General features: G+C 47.5%; 1 protein-coding gene across 8 annotated transcripts in view; it reads right to left on the minus strand.

Annotated features, from left to right (window-relative positions):
• The window catches only part of MSRA (methionine sulfoxide reductase A), a 460,936-nt gene that overhangs the window by 102,796 nt on the left and 337,210 nt on the right, over positions 1-20,930 (minus strand). For all 8 annotated transcript variants that reach the window (XM_040348095.1, XM_040348093.1, XM_040348094.1 and 5 more), the window contains one exon: positions 19,689-19,795. In XM_040348095.1, the coding sequence (XP_040204029.1) occupies positions 19,689-19,795 (107 nt within the window). The remainder of the gene's footprint in view (positions 1-19,688; positions 19,796-20,930) is intronic.

The raw sequence follows: 20,930 nt of genomic DNA on the forward strand, positions 1-20,930 counted from the left end.
TCTGGAGCTATCATGCCACTTTTGGAATTTTCAGAACCCCGTGAAGGACAGTCAATGGGAAGTGTACACATCCTTCGCCAACGAAGTCAGAGGAGGACCCACCCATTTTGCAAAAGGAAGAAGACTCAGGACCTCTGGAACTATCGCACCAGTCTTGGAATTTTCAGAATCCCGTGAGGGCCCCTGTGAAGAACAGTCAATGGGAAGTGTACACGTCCTTCGCCAACAAAGTCAAAGGAGGACCCACCCACTTTGCAAAAGGAAGAAGACTCAGGACCTTTGGAGCTATCGTGCCACTCTTGGATTTTTCAGAACCCAGTGAGGGCCTGTAACAGGAGTCACTTTTGGGCACAGATTGAGCAAGGAGATGGGGTACACATGTTGGATTGTTTTGGCGTGGACAGTGATTTACAGTTTTTTCCTTAATGCCTGCAAAGAATATTCTATGACTCATTTCTATGCTTAGCCCTGACTAGTGACATGCTAATTGAGTCAGGGCCTGGAAGACATTTCATTGTCCTTGTGTAAAGGTGTTAATCCAGGTCTGCTCCCAGACCTCTAATTATGTATGCTAAATACTGTTTATGTGTGGAATGTACTTGTCGGAAACAGAGCGTCTGTCTGGGGATGTGGATTGGAAGGAGATCATTGTGTGATGGTGTTTTGTTTGTTATGCTGTTAATGAAGAAATGTTTAGTAATTAGCCTTAGTGTGTGATTAGGGGGGTGGAGATTTCATTGTCCCTTTGAAAACTTCCATGCCTTGTTCTGTATATAAGCTGAGAAGAAACCATTAAAGTTGTCTTCATTTTGAAATCAGTAATGGAGCAAGTCTCGTTATTCTGGGATGTCTGATGTCTGTTGGACGGTTGGAGTGTCAGATGAGCTGTCGTGGATGGGATGGAAGGTCGTAAACGGTGGTGACCGTTACAGGGCCCCTATGAAGGACAGTCAATGGGAAGTGTACACGTCCTTCGCCAACAAAGTCAGAGGAGGACTCACCCACTTTGCAAAAAGGAAGAAGACTCAGGACCTCTGGAACTATCGCGCCAGTCTTGGAATTTTCAGAACCCCGTGAGGGCCCCTATGAAGTACAGTCAATGAGAAGTGTACACATCCTTCGCCAACAAAGTCAGAGGAGGACCCACCCATTTTGCAAAAGGAAGAAGACTCAGGACCTCTGGAGCTAGAGAGGATGGGGGTAAAGTTTAGTAGGGATGGGTACCTAGCCAGAGTTCAGCTTTAGGCCTCATGCGCACAAGATGTTTAAAAAACACGAAAAAAAAGCAGCGCTAAAAACGCGCCGTAAGCTCTGCTCTCTCTCCTTATGCAGGGTGACTGGTCTGGTCTCCACCAACTCTTGTAGTTTTCTGCAGGCAGACTGTATTGGGTGGGGTCTTCTGGCCCCTCCCACATCTCTGCTCCCAGCCTAGGCTATGTACAGCACCGTGATGATGTCACTGCTACTCTCACAAGGTCATTTCTAGGCTTGGAAAGACATTTGATGCCCATAAAGTGGGTTTCTATCCACTGTGACTATTCAGGCATATATTTAAATGAAAATCTTTGTGCTCAGAGTTCATCTTTTATAAAGAAAAGTAAAAAAAAAACGCCATACATTCCCTTTAATACTGGCGTGTTGCAAGCCCTGATCAACAGAACTGTACGGAAACATTTCTCTGTAGTCGCTGTACGATGCACTCTGACATCAAAACGTTCTAAGTGGCACTTTCATAAAATTCAGAAAAAGAAACAAAAAAAACGCACAAGTGATAAAAATACGGCAAAGTGGTGCGACATGAAAAGCGTCAGCTCCTCTGATCTTTATAAATAGGCACCCTAATGCCCTCCTATAACAAAAGAAAGTGCGGGAGGAGCGCTGGGGATAATGAGCCGCCATTTTTATTCTAATTACAGGAAGACGACTCGGAAATGTAATTTCCCCGTTTCTCGCTTCTCAATTCTAATACGCCGTACGAAGACAATCTCTGTATGTCTGAGCCACAGCTCAGGGAGGAATGGCCATACATAAGGGAAGCGGAGGAAGTGTGATTATAGCGGTGCCCAAGTAAAACAATACAAATTATCATACAAAAGTAACACATTTTATTACGTATAATTTAGACATTCTTACAATTATTAGATCATATTAAAATAAAAAAGGAGCGTATCACAATTGATTAATTAGCAGGTCAAGTCTTCCCTACTAGTTTCACAAGGCATTGGCTTTATCAGGGGAATAGGACGTGACCCAAGTGATTGTAGCTCTACAAAGAAGATTTTTTTTTTTAAGAAACAACATCAATTAAACAATTATGAAAACATGGGCCCAGATTCACGTACAGCGGCGTATCTTTGTGCGGGCGTAGCGCATCTCATATGCGCTACGCCAACGTAACATAGAGAGGCAAGGCGTATTCACAAAGCACTTGCTCCCTAAGTTACGTCGGCGTATCGTAAATGGGCCGGCGTAAGCTCGCCTAATTCAAAGTAGGCAAGTAGTGGGCGTGATGTATTGAAATGAAGCGTGACCTCATGTAAATGAAGGGCCGAACGAACGGCGAATGCGCGCATGCTCAGAATCACGTTGAATTTACGCCCTAGGATATGCCGGCTCAATGCCTACGACCTGAACGTAACCTACGCCCAGCCCCATGACTTACGTAAACGACGTAAAATACGACGGCTGTTCCGACGTCCATACCTTAACATGACTTACCCCTGCTTTTGGTGGAGTAACTATACGCCGGACGTACGCCTTACGTAAACGGCGTATACTACAGCGACGGGCGCAAGTATGTTCGTGAATCGGCGTATCTAGGTCATTTACATATTCAACGCGTAAATCAATGGAAGCGCCCCTTGTGGCCAGCGTAAATATGCGCCCAAGATACGACAGCGTAGGAGACTTACGTCGGTCGGATGGAGCCAGAATTCAGGCGTATCTTGTTTCAAGAATACGGCGCATAGATACGACGGCGCATCCGTGGACTTACGCGGCGTATCAATAGATACGCCAGCGTAAGTCATTTCTGAATCCGGGCCATGGTATGCATTTCTGACCCTACCTACCGTTTAAGCGATGTTGTTTCTTAAAAATGTTTTTCTTCTTTGTAGAGCTACAATCACTTGGGTCACGTCCTATTCCCCTGATGAAGCCAATGTCTTGGCGAAACTAGTAGGGAAGACTGTCTAAATTATACATAATAAAATGTGTTACTTTTGCATGATAATTTGTATTGTTTTACTTGGGCACCGCTATGATCCAACTTCCTCTGCTTCCCTTTTGTATTAACTCTTTCGGGATGAGGTGCCTTATCTAATGAGGACAATCAGCCACTCCCCCTTTTTTAAACTGGCCATACATGGTTCTACTTTTTTTTCGTTCAGCCAGCGTGCTGAATGAGAAAAAAAAAAAAACGGAAATCAATGACCCCATCCACGCATTCAAGGTCGGTGGGGAAATCGATTCAGTTTTTGACTCCACAAACACAACAAAAAATGCATGAGGTCCCCCCTATAAATCCATACCTGACCCCCAAACTTAGCATGCTGCCTGGCTTTCCAGAAAAAAAGATGGAGGGATAGGTGTGCACCCCCTCTTCCTCCTGAACCATACCAGGCCACATGCCCTTAAAGTGGAGTTCCACCCATAAATATAACATTACATCAGTAGTTTTAAAAAAATGTCATTAGTCCTTTAAGAAAACATTTTTTTTTTAGATGCCTTCAAAGTGTTGTTGCTAGGCAGAATAGTTAATCTTCCCACTTCCTGCACCTAGGTGCTTAACGTACACTGCACAGACTCCTGGGAATGTAGTGGGTGTAACTTTCCAGGAGTCTGTGCACTCCCCAGTCTCGAAGAATCATGTGACTTGGACAGTACAGGTGCTGAAACCTGATCTGAAACCTATTACACTGCTTGTGCAGCACTGAGCATGTGCGAGGTCTGCAAGGCTGAAATCCAGGAAGTCATACAGTCTGGCTTCATGATGCCCACACTTAAGATGGCCCCAGTCAATTTCTATTTTATAAAGTGTCTAAATGCTGTAACAACCTAACAAAACAGACCTTAGTTTACAGACTAACTTTACTAGAATACATTAAGCTTGTGTATTACAGGGGTATTTATATTTAAAAAGTGAAATTGTGGCCGGAACTCCGCTTTAACATGGGGGGTGGGTAACAAATTTATAAGGACAAGGGCCTCTTCCCCACAACCCTGGCCGCTGCTTGTGGGGGTCTGTTGGCTGGGAATTTATTGGAATCTGGAAGCCCTCTTTGGGGTCCCAAGATTCCACTTCCCCTCACATGAATGAGTAGGGGTATATAGGTACCCCTACTCATCCACAAAAAGAAAAAGAAAAGAAAAAAGGAACCTAAAAATGTATTTAAATCTTTAAAAAAGTCCCTCATTGTAAGTCAATTGTCAATCATGATGGCCGCTGCAATTAAAAAAAAGAAGTCCCGATCCCGATAATACCACTAGCCAAATGACTCAGTTCCCTGAGCTGTCATCAGCTATAAAAGGGAAAAGGCGGGGATAGTGGTGACATCATTGGCCAAACTTGGTGGCCATTGGCCATGATTGGGCAGTGATGTTGCTATCCCCGCCCCTTTGCTTACATGGCTGGGGAATCCCAGACACTAACGGCCATGTACTGTGACCTCAAACTGTTCTTAGGAGCATGGCGGGTGCAAAGACTTGTGGCTTTCTTAGGAACCAGTGCCAGCGGGAAGCTGTTATATATATATGGAAGCGATCAAATCCTCAGCTCTACTCACCCTTCCTGTACATGGATAATTTGGGTGCCGGCCACTGTAATCCGTCTCCACTGCCCAAAAATGCATCAGCCACACTACACTCTTTGCTCCTCTTGTCATATTTATTAGTTATAAAATAAAATGGCTTCACACAACAAAGTGTCCACCCGGGAACCAACCTTCATCGACGCGTTTCACCACTCCTGGCTTGCTCACAAAAATAGCGGGCGGAGGCTCTTTACCACGTGATCAGCCGTGTCCAACCACGGCTTATCACAATGTAAACAGGAAGAGCCGTTGATCGGCAGGGGGGGGGGGTTCGCGCTGATTGTTTATCAGCGCAGCCCCCCTTCGGATGCCAACACTGGACCACCAAGGAGTGCCCCCGGTTGCCAAATGAAGCAAAAAAACAAAAAAAACAATCGATGCCAATCAGTGCCCACAAATGGGCACTGACTGGCAACATGGGCACTGACTGTAATGATGCCCAGCAATGCCATCAGTGCCACCCCTCAGTGTCCATCAGTGCCACCCAGTGTCCATTAGTGCCACCTCTTAGTGCCCATCTATGCCCAGTGTCCACCTGTCAGTGCCCATCTGTGCCACCCATAAGTACCCACCAGTGCCACCCATGAGTGCCCATCAGTGCTGCCAAAGAGTGCCCATCAGTGCCGCTTATGAGTGCCCATCAGTGCCGCCTATGAATACACATCAGTGCAGCATACCAGCGCCGCCTATCAGTGCCGTCTATCGGTGCCCATCACAAAAAAATAAAAACGAAAGCTCTATTTGTGGGAACAAAATGATAAAAATTCCATTTGGGTACAGTTTAGCACGACCGCGCAATTGGGCAGGAAGGTGCGTAAGTGCCTGGTATGGAAGTGGTTAATGTCTAAACCGCTGGCAATAAAAGTGAGTACACCCCTAATTGAAAATGCCCAAATTGGGCCCAAAGTGACAATATTTTGTGTGGCGGCCATTATTTTCCAGCACTGCCTTAAACCTCTTGGGCATGGAGGTCACCAGAGCTTCACAGGTTGGCAGTGGAGTCCTCTTCCCCTCCTCCATGATGACATCACGGATCTGGTGGATGTTGGAGACCTTGCGCTCCTCCACTTCCGTCTGAGGATGTCCCACAGATGATCAATAGGGTTTAGGTCTGGAGACATGCTTGGCCAGTCCATCACCTTTACCCTCAGCTTCTTTTGCAAGGCAGTGGTCATCTTGGAGGTGTGTTTGGGGTCGTTATCATGTTGGAATACTACCCTGCGGTCCAGTCTGTGAATGGAGGGGGTCATGCTCTGCTTCAGTATGTCACAGTACATGTTGGCATTCATGGTTCCCTCAATGAACTGTAGCCCCCCAGTGCCGGCAGCACTCATGCAGCCCCAGACCATGACACTCCCACCACCATGACTGTAGGCAAGACACACTTGTCTTTGTTCTCCTCACCTGGTTGCCGCCACACACGCCTGACACCATCTGACACCAAATACGTTTATCTTGGTCTCGTCAGACCACAGACCATGGTTCCAGTAATCCATGTCCTTAGTCTGCTTGTCTTCAGAAAACTGTTTGTGGGCTTTCTTGTGCATCGTGTTTAGAAGAGGATTCCTTCTGGGACGACAGACCAATTTGATGCAGTGTGTGGCGTATGGTCTGAGCACTGACAGGCTGACCCCCCCACCCCTTCAACCTCTGCAGCAATGCTGGCAGCACTCATACGTCGATTTCCCAAAGACAACCTCTGGATATGACGCTGAGCACGTGCATTCAACTTCTTTGGTGGACCATGGCGAGGCCTGTTCTGAGTGGATCCTGTCCTGTTATACCGCTGTATGGTCTTGGCCACCGTGCTGCAGCTCAGTTTCAGGGTCTCGGCAATCTTCTTATAGCCTAGGTTATCTTTATGTAGAGCAACAATTCTTTTTTTTTTCAGATCCTCAGAGAGTTCTTTGCCATGAGGTGTCATGTTGAACTTCCAGTGACCAGTATGAGAGAGTGAGAGCGATAACACCAAATTTAACACACTTGCTCTCCATTCACACCTGAGACCTTGTAACACTAATGAGTCACATGACACCGGGGAGGGAAAAATGGCTAATTGGGCCCAATTTGGACATTTTCACTTAGGGGTGTACTCACTTTTGCTGCCAGCGGTTTAGACATGAATGGCTGTGTGTTGAGTTATTTTGAGGGGACAGCAAATGTACACTGTTATACAAGCTGTACACTCACTACACAACATTGTAGATACAAAGTGTCGTTTCTTCAGTGTTGTCACATGAAAAGATAGAAGAAAATATTTACAGAAATGTGAGGGGTGAACTTACTGGGCTAGATTCAGGTAGGGGCGCGCATTGTTACGGCGGCGCAGCGTATCGTATTTACGCTACGCCGCCGCAACTTACAGGCGCAAGTGCAGTATTCACAAAGCACTTGCTCCGTAAGTTGCGGCAGCGTAGCGTAAATGGGGCCGGCGTAAGCCCACGTAATTCAAATGTGGAAGGGGGGGCGTGTTTTATGTTAATGTCTGACCTGACGTGATTGACGTTTTTTACGAACGGCGCATGCGCCGTCTGTGTACATATCCCAGTGTGCATTGCTCCCAAGTACGCCGCAACGACGTATTGGTTTTCGACGTGAACGTAAATTAAATTACTATTCGCGAACGACTTACGCAAACGACGTAAAAAATGCAAAAATCGAAGCAGGAACGACGTCCATACTTAACATTGCGTGCGCCTCATAGGAACAGGAGCAACGTTACGCCAAAAAAGCCTTACGCAAACGACGTAAAAAATTCAAAATTAGTTGCGGGAACGACGTCCATACTTAACATTGCGTGCGCCTCATAGAAGCAGGAGCAACGTTACGCCGAAAAAGCCTTACGCAAACGACGTAAAAAAACTACCGCCGGCGCACGTACGTTTGCGAATCGGCGTAACTAGGTAATTTGCATACTCTACGCCCGAAAACGACGGAAGCGCCACCTAGCGGCCAGCGTGAGAATGCACCCTAAGATACGACGGCGTAAGAGACTTACGCCAGTCGGATCTTAGGCTAATGTCGGCGTATCTTGCTTTCTGAATACAGAAAGAAGATACGCCGGCGCAGCTTTGAATTTACGCGGCGTATCTATGGATACGCCGGCGTAAATCATTGCTGAATCTAGCCCACTGTATATGAACGTGGTATATGGTGCAGTATTCACAAAGCACTTGCTCCGTAAGTTGCGGCGGCGTAGCGTAAATGGGGCCGGCGTAAGCCCGCGTAATTCAAATGTGGAAGGGGGGGCGTGTTTTATGTTAATGTGTGATGACCTGACGTGATTGACGTTTTTTTTTACGAATGGCGCATGCGCCGTCCGTGTACATATCCCAGTGTGCATTGCTCCCAAGTACGCCGCAACGACATATTGGTTTTCGACGTGAACGTAAATTACGTCCAGCCCTATTCGCGAACGACTTACGCAAACGACGTAAAAAAATTCATAGATCGAAGCGGGAACGACGTCCATACTTAACATTGCGTGTGCGCCTCATAGAAGCAGGAGCAACGTTACGCCGAAAAAGCCTTGCAAACGACATAAAAAAAAACTACCGCCGGGCGCACGTACGTTTGTGAATCGGCGTAACTAGGTAATTTGCATACTCTACGGCGAAAACGACGGAAGCGCCACCTAGCGGCCAGCGTGAGAATGCACCCTAAGATACGACGGCGTAAGAGACTTACGCCAGTCGGATCTTAGGCTAATGTCGGCGTATCTTGCTTTCTGAATACAGAAAGAAGATACGCCGGCGCAGCTTTGAATTTACGCGGCGTATCTATAGATACGCCGGCGTATCTATAGATACGCCGGCGTAAATCATTGCTGAATCTAGCCCACTGTATATGAACGTGGTATATGGTGCAGTATTCACAAAGCACTTGCTCCGTAAGTTGCGGCGGCGTAGCATAAATGGGGCCGGCGTAAGCCCGCGTAATTCAAATGTGGAAGGGGGGGGCGTGTTTTATGTTAATATGTGATGACCTGACGTGATTGACGTTTTTTACGAACGGCGCATGCGCCGTCCGTGTACATATCCCAGTGTGCATTGCTCCCAAGTACGCCGCAACGACGTATTGGTTTCGACGTGAACGTAAATTACGTCCAGCCCTATTCGCGAACGATTTACGCAAACGACGTAAAAAATGCAAAAATCGAAGCAGGAACGACGTCCATACTTAACATTGCGTGCGCCTCATAGGAACAGGAGCAACGTTACGCCAAAAAAGCCTTACGCAAACGACGTAAAAAATTCAAAATTAGTTGCGGGAACGACGTCCATACTTAACATTGCGTGCGCCTCATAGAAGCAGGAGCAACGTTACGCCGAAAAAGCCTTACGCAAACGACGTAAAAAAACTACCGCCGGCGCACGTACGTTTGCGAATCGGCGTAACTAGGTAATTTGCATACTCTACGCCCGAAAACGACGGAAGCGCCACCTAGCGGCCAGCGTGAGAATGCACCCTAAGATACGACGGCGTAAGAGACTTACGCCAGTCGGATCTTAGGCTAATGTCGGCGTATCTTGCTTTCTGAATACAGAAAGAAGATACGCCGGCGCAGCTTTGAATTTACGCGGCGTATCTATGGATACGCCGGCGTAAATCATTGCTGAATCTAGCCCACTGTATATGAACGTGGTATATGGTGCAGTATTCACAAAGCACTTGCTCCGTAAGTTGCGGCGGCGTAGCGTAAATGGGGCCGGCGTAAGCCCGCGTAATTCAAATGTGGAAGGGGGGGCGTGTTTTATGTTAATGTGTGATGACCTGACGTGATTGACGTTTTTTTTACGAATGGCGCATGCGCCGTCCGTGTACATATCCCAGTGTGCATTGCTCCCAAGTACGCCGCAACGACATATTGGTTTTCGACGTGAACGTAAATTACGTCCAGCCCTATTCGCGAACGACTTACGCAAACGACGTAAAAAAATTCATAGATCGAAGCGGGAACGACGTCCATACTTAACATTGCGTGTGCGCCTCATAGAAGCAGGAGCAACGTTACGCCGAAAAAGCCGTACGCAAACGACGTAAAAAAACTACCGCCGGGCGCACGTACGTTTGTGAATCGGCGTAACTAGGTAATTTGCATACTCTACACCCGAAAACGACGGAAGCGCCACCTAGCGGCCAGCGTGAGAATGCACCCTAAGATACGACGGTGTAAGAGACTTACGTCAGTCGGATCTTAGGCTAATGTCGGCGTATCTTGCTTTCTGAATACAGAAAGAAGATACGCCGGCGTAGCTTTGAATTTACGCGGCGTATCTATGGATACGCCGGCGTAAATCATTGCTGAATCTAGCCCACTGTATATGAACGTGGCAGCTTCTATATATGATGCTCAGCTCCTGCTGAATGGAGGGTATTTACGCATAAAGGGCCAGATTCTCATACATTAACGTTTGCTCCTGGGCAGCGTAACGTATGCGATTTACGTTACACCGCCGCAGGTTTACAGGTTTACATCCTGATTCTCAGAACACTTACCTGTAAACTTGCGGCGGTGTATCGTTAATTCGCTCGGCGCAAGCCCGCCCAATTCAAATGGGGCGGGCACCATTTAAATTAGGCGCGCTCCCGCGCCAAGCGTACTGCGCGTGCTCCGTCGGGTAAATTACCCGACGTGCATTGCGCTAAAATGACGTCGCCCCGACGTCATTTGCTTAGACGTTTACGTAAATGGCGTCCAGCGCCATTCACGGACGTCTTACGCAAACGACGTATTTTTTTTTAAACTTCGACGCGGGAACGACGGCCATAGTTAACATTGGTTGCCCCTGCTAATAGCAGGGGCAACCTTACGCGCCGCGTACGCTACGGAAACAACGTAAATTCTCAGCGTCGGACGCGCGTAGGTTCGGGAATCTCGCGTACTTACCTCATTTGCATAGACGACAGGGAAAACGACGATGCGACACCTAGCGGCGGGAAAAAAAATTACTTTTAAGATCTGACAGCGTAACAGCCTTACGCATGTCAGGTCTAATGGGTATCTATGCGCAACTGATTATAAGAATCAGTCGCATAGATACCCGGGGGCCAGATGAGGAGTTACGACGGCGCTAATGGTGTTGCGCCGTCGTAACGCCTTTGAGAATCTGGCCCAAAGGATATTCGTCCCATGTGTACGGCGGCGTCCACAATTTCCTATTCCCCGCACGGAATTCAGAGGATTGTCGAAAAAACCAAGTGACGCGCCATACCCTAAAACCCCCACTAGAGGGCAGTCTGTAGACAAGTCTCAGACAGATGTGTGACATTGTAACAAAATAACAATTTACAGAGCATTCTCTCCCCCCCTCCCCCATCCATAATAAAAAGGATCCGCATTATCTGCTGATTTATTTGTTATAATTACTAGACCATAAAACACCCTAATAAATAAAAATGATTAAAACCAAAAATGAAGAATGAGGAGGGAGAGGGGGGCGTCGGGAGTGTTCAGCGCACAGACTCCATTGTGATGGGGGGGAAAGGGGGGGGTCCGATGGTGTCTGTACATCACCGGCAGGTTAAAGGTCAAGGCACAAGGGACACCCCCCCCACCCCACCCCCCAGTACTGTGCAGGACAGGTTCACACGTCGAGGGAGAAAATAGAAACGCCGACATCTCAGACGACACGCACCGACGCGCGGCTTGTAAAATGCGCGTGGCTCTGCGAAGATGGCGTCCAATACGGCGTCGGAAAATACCGCCGTACAGCTGGTCGCTACACAGGATGCTGAAACTGAACTCGGCTAAATACACATTAAAATAAGTTGTGCTACCTGCCAGAGGATTTGGATTTCTGTCCATCCAGTCCTTGAATTTGCGCAGCTCTGCCACGCAGTCTGGTAGAGAAGGAGACCTCTCTGCTGCACTTACAGGTAGGGCCACCGTTAGAACTGTAAGGCTGCTGCACTGTTATGTGATGATGCAGACAGGATAGAGGAGATGGTCAGAGACTGCAGACATGATACAGGAGATGGTCAGAGACTGCAGACATGATACAGGAGATGGTAAGAGACTGCAGACATGATACAGGAGATGGTCAGAGACTAAAGACATGATACAGGAGACGGTCAGAGACTGCAGACATGATACAAGAGACAGTCAGAGACTGTAGACATGGTACAGGGGATTGTCAGAGACTGCAGACATGATACAAGAGATGGTCAGAGACTGCAGACATGATACAAGAGATGGTCAGAGACTGCAGACAGGATACAGGAGATGGTCAGAGACTGCAGACATGATAAAGGAGATGGTCAGAGACTGCAGACATGATACAGGAAATGGTCATAGACTGCAGACATGATACAGGAGACGGTCAGAGACTGCAGACATGATACAGGAGATGGTCAGAGCCTGCAGACATGATACAAGAGACAGTCAGAGACTGCAGACATGGTACAGGCAGGGCCGGCCCTACCATGGGACCCGATGGTACCATTGTACCAGGCAGCACTTTCAGGGGGGCAGCACATTTCCTGCCCGCACGCCATCCCATTCTGCCAGCTCAACTCTCCACTCCACTGTGGGGCTAATTGCCACCCGACCGCTCCTCCCGTTCCGCTCTCCGCTCCACTGTGGGGCTAATTGCATGAATAGAGCCATAACAGGCCCTTTTTATACTCCTATATACATGTATAGAGCCATGATAGGTCCACTTTAGTTATCATGATATAAAATAATGGATGTGGGGGCATTTTGGTGGGCGTAATTTTTTTTTGGGGGGGGGGGGCAGCATTTCATTCTTGGTACCAGGCAGCACAATGTCTTGGGCCGGCACTGGGTACAGGGGATGGTCAGAGACTGCAGACATGATACAAGAGACAGTCAGAGACTGCAGACATGATACAGATGGTCAGACACTGCAGACATGGTACAAGAGATGGTCAGAGACTGCAGACATAATACAGGAGATGATCAGAGACTGCAGACATGGTACAGGAGATGGTCAGAGACTGCAGACATGGTACAGGAGATGGTCAGAGACTGCAGACATGGTACAGGAGATGGTCAGAGACTGCAGACATGGTACAGGAGATGGTCAGAGACTGCAGACATGGTACAGGAGATGGTCAGAGACTGCAGACATGGTACAGGAGATGGTCAGAGACTGCAGACATGGTACAGGAAATGTACTGTAAATGTTTCATATCCTAACTTACAAAATTAAAGCAGGAATTGGGTTTTTCCGGCATTGGGATGTGCGTTCCAGACCCCGGAAGACCCCCCCCCCCCCCCCTCAGGTTCCCTGTATTGTGAAGATCACACATATGCCCTTATAACATTCTCTGGTAATTCATTGCTTTTTTCTGCTTCTTCCCCGCCGGGGACACCGTCACACCTAATGCTGCTTCTCCATCACATCCCAATCTGACACCCTCCCCTCCCCCTCCCATCACTCATCTTCCCTTTTATCACATCTCTCCCCTGTGTCATTATCTGCTCTTATTATCACTCGGCGGTGTCACCACCCCCTTAATATCACACCCCCATGTCACTCCGCTGTACAGAACCCACGAGAACAAAGGCTCGCGTCACGCAACAAGTCAGCCGGTGAGCCGGGGATATCGTCCTAAAACACTGCACAGGAACATTTCATGTTCAGGACGAAAAAAAAATACAACGTTTCAAAATGTTTCTCATTGTTTCGGTAGATAAATATGAAATGTTACATTTGAATGTCATAATTACTGTTTGCAACTAGTAGGTGGAGCTCTGGGCTCTTGGTCACGTGTACCAGATTAATCCTAACTGCTTTGCTGAGCAAAAAAAAAGCATTTACAGGGCTCAATAGCTAAAGCTTGCAATATACACACAGATACAAAATACCAGTTAACCACTATAGACGTCGGCAGAATGGCACGGCTGGGCACAGGCACGTACAGGTACGTCGCCTTTAAGAGCCCAGCCATGGGTCGCGGGCACGTGACCGGGTCTGAAGCTCCGTGACCGCGCCCGTGGGACCCGATCGACGCCGGTGTCCCACCATCGGGTCACAGGAGCTGAAGAACGGGGAGAGGTGAGTGTAAGTAAACACACCTTCCCCGTTCTTCACTGTGGCAGTGTCAGTGATCGTCTGTTCCCTGATATAGGGAGCGACGATCACTGACGTCACACGTCCAGCCCCGCCCCCCTACAGTTAGAAACGCATATGAGGTCACACTTAACCCCTACAGCGCCCCCTTGTGGTTAACTCCCAAACTGCAATTGTCATTTTCACAGTAATCAGTGCATTTTTATAGCATTTTTTGCTGTGAAAATGACAATGGTCCCAAAAATGTGTAAAAATTGTCCGATGTGTCCGCCATAATGTCGCAGTCACGAAAAAAAATCGCTGATCGCCGCCATTAGTAATAAAAACAAAATTATTAATAAAAATGCCATAAAACTATCCCCTATTTTGTAAACGCTATAACTTTTGCGCAAACCAATCGATAAACGCTTATTGCGATTTTTTTACCAAAAATAGGTAGAAGAATACGTATCGGCCTAAACTGAGGAAAAAAAAAAATTATATATTTTTTGGGGGATATTTATTATAGCAAAAAGTTAAAAATATTGGCCCGGATTCACGTACGAGTTACGCCGGCGTATCTCCAGATACGCCGTCATAACTCTGAGTCCGAGCCGTCGTATCTCTGCGACTGATTCTTAGAATCAGTTACGCATAGATTTGTATTAGATCCGACCGGCGTAAGTCTCTTACGCCGTCGTATCTTAACTGGATATTTACGCTGGCCGCTAGGGGCGTGTACGCTGATTTACGCCTAGAAATATGTAAATCAGCTAGATACGCGAATTCACGAACGTACGCCTGGCCGACGCAGTACAGATACGCCGTTTACGTTAGGCTTTTCCCGGCGTAAAGTTACCCCTGCTATATGAGGCGTAGATGAGGCGTACCAATGTTAAGTATGGACGTCGTTCCCGCGTCGCATTTTGAAAATTTTACGTTGTTTGCGTAAGTCGTTCGCGAATAGGGCTGTTCACGTCGAAAGCATTGGCTTCTTGAGGGTTAATTTGGAGAATGCGCACTGGGATACTTTCACGGACGGCGCATGCTCTGTTCGTAAAAAGCGTCATTTACGTGGGGTCACATAAAATTTACATAACACGCCCACATCTACCACATTTGAATTAGGCGGGCTTACGCCGGCCTATTTACGCTACGCCGCCGCAACTTTCGTTTGAGAATATGGCACTTGCCTGTAAAAGTTGCGGAGGCGTAACGTAAATAAGATACGTTACGCCCGCACAAAAATACGCCATTCTATGTGAATCCTTGAATTTTTTTCAAAATTGTCGCTCTATTTTTTTTCTATAGCGCAAAAAATAAAAACCGCAGAGGTGACCAAATACCACCAAAAGAAAGCTCTATTTGTGGGAAAAAAAGGACGCCAATTTGGGTTGGGAGCCACGTCGCACGACCGCGCAATTGTCAGTTAAAGCGACGCAGTGCCGAATCGCAAAAAGGGGCAAGGTCCTTAACCTGCATAATGGTCCGGGGCTGAAGTGGTTAAACTAACATCTCTTTTCACTTTCTTGCAGTTTTTGGAAAGATCTCTGCTTTTCTGCCTTTGGTTACGAAAAAAACTGGCCCCATTACATACAGCGCTGTACAGGAAGGAGTAAATGGCGCAGGAGACGGTGGACCAGCGTCATGCTCAGCAGACAGCAGAATTCCCTGGATCGCCATTGGCAGCTGCCAGATATCCTGGCTGCGCTCGGGTTTTTGGAAACAGACACTGTACTTTTCCTTTTAGTAACACTGACTGGACCCCAAACACTGTCTAATTCACTTTATCATGGTCGCTGGATACTTGGCCTCTCGCGTCGCTGGATACTTGGCCTCTCACGTCGCTGGATACTTGGCCTCTCACGTCGCTGGATACTTGGCCTCTCACGTCGCTGGATACTTGGCCTCTCACGTCGCTGGATACTTGGCCTCTCACGTCGCTGGATACTTGGCCTCTCACGTCGCTGGATACTTGGCCTCTCGCGTCGCTGGATACTTGGCCTCTCACGTCGCTGGATACTTGGCCTCTCACGTCGCTGGATACTTGGCCTCTCACGTCGCTGGATACTTGGCCTCTCACGTCGCTGGATACTTGGCCTCTCACGTCGCTGGATACTTGGCCTCTCACGTCGCTGCCATTTTTTTTTTTTTTTTTGATAAAGGGGAATTGGAGCAGCAAACCGCTTCCTGATATCATCCAGCAAAGTACATTTACAATGCTCTTCCAGCCTGCCGCACACGGTGTGGGTATTCCTGAGCGCGGCGGGCAGAAGGCCATCTCTCTCCGACGAGGATGCTAAATCTTTCCTGCCCACCCAAATCCTATCTGTAGTACAGAGACTTCCCATTGTCAACTCATGCAAAAATCTAAGGGTGCTGCCAGGGGCGGACTGACAACTCATGGGGCCCCCGGGCAATAGAAGATTATGGGGCCCCCGGGCAATAGGAGATTATGGGGCCCCCGGGCAATAGGAGATTATGGGGCCCCCGGGCAATAGGAGATTATGGGGCCCCCGGGCAATAGAAGATTATGGGGCCCCCGGGCAATAGGAGATTATGGGGCTACCAAGCAATAGGAGATTATGGGGCCCCCGGGCAATAGGAGATTATGGGGCCCCCGGGCAATAGAAGATTATGGGGCCCCCCGGGCAATAGGAGATTATGGGGCCACCGGGCAATAGGAGATTATGGGGCCCCCGGGCAATAGGAGATTACATACACACATACAAAATACACATACAGTATACATACACAGTATACAGACACACAATATACATACACACATACAAAATACACATACAGTATACACACACAGACACACAATATATACACACACACATACAGTATACATACACAGTATACACACAGTATACAGTATACATACACAGTATACACACACAGACACAGTATACACACAATATACACACACACATACAGTATACATACACAGTATACACACAGTATACAGTATACATACACAGTATACACACACACACATACAGTATACATACACAGTATACATACACAGTATACACACATACAGTATACACACACATACAGTATACACACACATACAGTATACATACACAATATACACACACAGTATACACACACATACAGTATACATACACAGTCACACAATATACACACACATACAGTATACATACACAGTATACACACACAGACACACAATATACACACACATAGCCAGATTCAGAGAGGTTTACGCCGGCGTATCAGTAGATACGCCGTCGTAACTCTGAATCTGCGCCATCCTAAATTTAAGTGTATTCTCAAATTGAGATACACTTAAATATAGCTAAGATACGACTGCCTGCGCCGTCATATCTTAGCTGTCTATTTAGGCCGGCCGCTAGGGGCGTGTACGCTGATTTACGCCTAGAATGCGTAAATCAACGAGATAGGTCTATTCACGAACGTACGCTTGACCGTCGCAGTAAAGATACGCCGTTTACGTAAGGCGTTTTCAGGCGTAAAGTTAGTCCAACAAAAAGCTGGCCTAGCCAATGTTAAGTATGGATGTCGGTCCCGCGTCGAATTTTGAAATTTTTACGTTGTTTGCGTAAGTCGTCCGTGAATGGGGCTGGGCGTCATTTACGTTCACGTCGAGACCAATAAGTCTTTGCTGCGTAATTTGGAGCATGCGCACTGGCATATGTCCACGGACGGCGCATGCGCCATTCGTAAAAAACATCAATCACGTCGGGTCACGATTCATTAGCATAAAACACGCCCACCTCTTCACAATTTGAATTAGGCGCGCTTAGGCTGGCACATTTACGCTACGCCGCTGTAACTTAGGACGCAAGTGCTTTGTGAATACAGCACTTGCCTCTCTAACTTGCGGCGGCGTAACGTATATGCGATACGCTACGCCTGCCTAACGTTAGGCTCTCGTACCTGAATCTAGCCAACAGTATACACACACATACAGTATACATACACATTATACACACACACATACAGTATACATACACAGTATACACACACAGACACACAATACATACACAGTATACATACACACAGAAGACACATACACACACTGAAAAGGTTCTGGAGAGGAGGGGCAGCTATAATCTTGGGATTTTATAAAAAACACAGATTTTTACATACTTTTCCTGGTTTTACTAGGGCTGGCAACCCTGATGGGGCCCCCTAGTGACATGGGGCCCTCGGGCAGTGCTGATACATCAGATACAGCCAAAGGGTTTCAGGGGAAAAGGACTGTGACGGGAGGGCCCGTGGAACCCCGAATCCCTTGGAAAGGTTGGGAAACCCTTGTTTCAGCTCCCCATGCACCTCTTATGTCTAAGTCACCCTGTGCCATCCTGGCACAGGGCGACTGAGAAAATATGTCTTGGATTACTTAAAATTAGACAGTAATATTTATACACAATATCTCTCAGGATATATGTACAGACTATTCTTGGTTTGTTTGATTCTGAACTCAATATGTTAGTTGAGAGAACTGATCACATTGGCCTCTGTACAATGTAGGAGACGGGTCAACTCCTGCTGGAGCTCCTGCTAGTGTGTGAAGGTGTCCTGTGTTTATACTTATGATAATGTATCATCTACTGTGTGAAGCTTGGTGACAACAAGTCTGACCTGTAGTGAAATCCTGACGGGCACGGAGTCACATCTGCTGCTTTTCTTGAACAAGAATACAAGTCTTATATACAGTTAAAGAGGTGGTTCCCCTCTCCTGCTCATATTACTTTAACAATACACCTGTAACCAGAAACATAAATGAACATGAGCTAATTAACTAAAGCCTCGTACACACGATAGGTTAACCAGAGGACAACGGTCTGAAGGACCGTTTTCATCGGTCAAAACCGATCGTGTGTGGGCCCCATAGGTTATTTAACCTTAGGTTAAAAAAAATACAACTTGCTTTAAAATTAACCTATGGATAGGTCAAAACCGATCGTTAGTAGGCACAACCATCGGTTTAAAATCCATGCATGCTCAGAATCAAGTCGACGCATGCGTGGAAGCATTGAACTTTGTTTTTTTCAGCACGTCGTTGTGTTTTACGTCACCGCGTTCTGACATGATCGGTTATTTAACCTATGGTGTGTAGGCGTGACGGATCATCAGTCAGCTTCATCGGTTAACCTAGGACAACGGTCCTTCAGACCGTTGTCCTCTGGTTAACCTATCGTGTGTACAAGGCTTTAGTTAATTAGCTCATGTTCATTTATGTTTCTGGTTACAGGTGTATTGTTAGAGTAATATGAGCAGGAGAGGGGAACCTCCTCTTTAACTGTATATAAGACTTGTATTCTTGTTCTAATAAACAGTTCATGTTCAGCAACTAAACAAGTACCGTCTTGTTTTGTGCTTGTGAGCGGTTGGAATATCTAATATCTATATTCAGACTGGGAGGAAGCGGTATATGACGAAAGCACTCAAGCGGGGTCGTTACAAGGACTATCCCCTTCTTCAGGGGTTGAACAGCTGGTGGTTCACATTCCCGTTAGGACACACTAGTCTCAATTTATCCTTCATTCAGGTCTCCTGGTGTGGTCAATCTTGATTTCTAATGACATTTGTTGCTCAAGCCCTGAGGAAACGGGTGTCCTTTAATCCAAAATGCGTTGGTTAAATCTGATGGTCCTAACCAATTAATGGTTGGGTAGAGATAGATTTTTACTTTGTTAGAGCAAACTCCCCTTTCTTTCCCGTAGACGGGAGAACTTAACCTTTAGGTGTTTTGGTAGCGCAAGGCAGCTGTCCAGGGTGCCAACAAAACAATAAGCCTGCCTATTACCATGGTCTATACATCTCCGAGAGCAATGTACGTTGATGTGTGTGATTCTCATATTCCTACCTTCTGATAATCGTCTTTGGATTTCAAGGCAGCTTCCAACTGTTCCTTGGTATAGGTGAAGATGGCAGAGCGATACATTGTTCCAACGTCGTTACCCTGACGCATCCCTGAAACAAATAAAACAAAAGATTGAAACTCTGCTAATAATACATACCCTTTTACCATTCCAGTGTAATTATATGTGTGTTATTATTAGTACTGGGCACTGAATTCCCCTCAACAGCACTGGACCCTAAATACTCATCAGCAGCACTGAGCACTAAGTATTCTTCAGCAGTAATGAACACTAAGTGCTCTTTGGCAGCACTGGGCACTGAGTATTCTTTGGTATCACTGGCACTGAGTACTCTTCAGCGACACTGGGCACGGAGTACTCCTCAGCGACACTGGGCACGGAGTACTCCTCAGCAGCACTGGCACTGAGTACTCCTCAGCAGCACTGGCACTGAGTACTCCTCAGCAGCACTGGCACTGAGTACTCCTCAGCAGCACTGGACCCCGAGTACTTCTCAGCAACACTGGACCCCAAGTACGCCTCAGCAGCACTGGACCCTGAGTACTTCTCAGCAGCACTGGCACTGAGTACTCCTCAGCAGCACTGGCACTGAGTACTCCTCAGCAGCACTGGCACTGAGTACTCCTCAGCAGCACTGGACCCTGAGTACTCCACAGCAGCACTGGACCCCGAGTACTCCTCAGCAGCACTGGACCCGAGTACTCCACAGCAGCACTGGACCCCGAGTACTCCTCAGCAGCACTGGACCCCGAGTACTCCTCAGCAACACTGGACCCCGAGTACGCCTCAGCAACACTGGACCCCGAGTACGCCTCAGCAACACTGGCCCCCGAGTACGCCTCAGCAACACTGGCCCCCGAGTACTCCTCAGCAGCACTGGACCCTGAGTACTTCTCAGCAGCACTGGACCCTGAGTACTTCTCAGCAGCACTGGACCCCGAGTACTTCTCAGCAGCACTGGACCCCGAGTACTCCTCAGCAGCACTGGACCCCGAGTACTCCTCAGCAGCACTGGACCCCGAGTACTCCTCAGCAGCACTGGACCCTGAGTACTCCTCAGCAGCACTGGACCCTGAGTACTCCTCAGCAGCACTGGACCCTGAGTACTCCACAGCAGCACTGGACCCTGAGTACTCCTCAGCAGCACTGGACCCCGAGTACTCCTCAGCAGCACTGGACCCCGAGTACTTCTCAGCAACACTGGACCCCAAGTACTTCTCAGCAGC

The sequence above is a fragment of the Rana temporaria genome, chromosome 4 (genome assembly GCF_905171775.1).
Source record: "Rana temporaria chromosome 4, aRanTem1.1, whole genome shotgun sequence".
Lineage (NCBI taxonomy): Eukaryota > Metazoa > Chordata > Amphibia > Anura > Ranidae > Rana > Rana temporaria.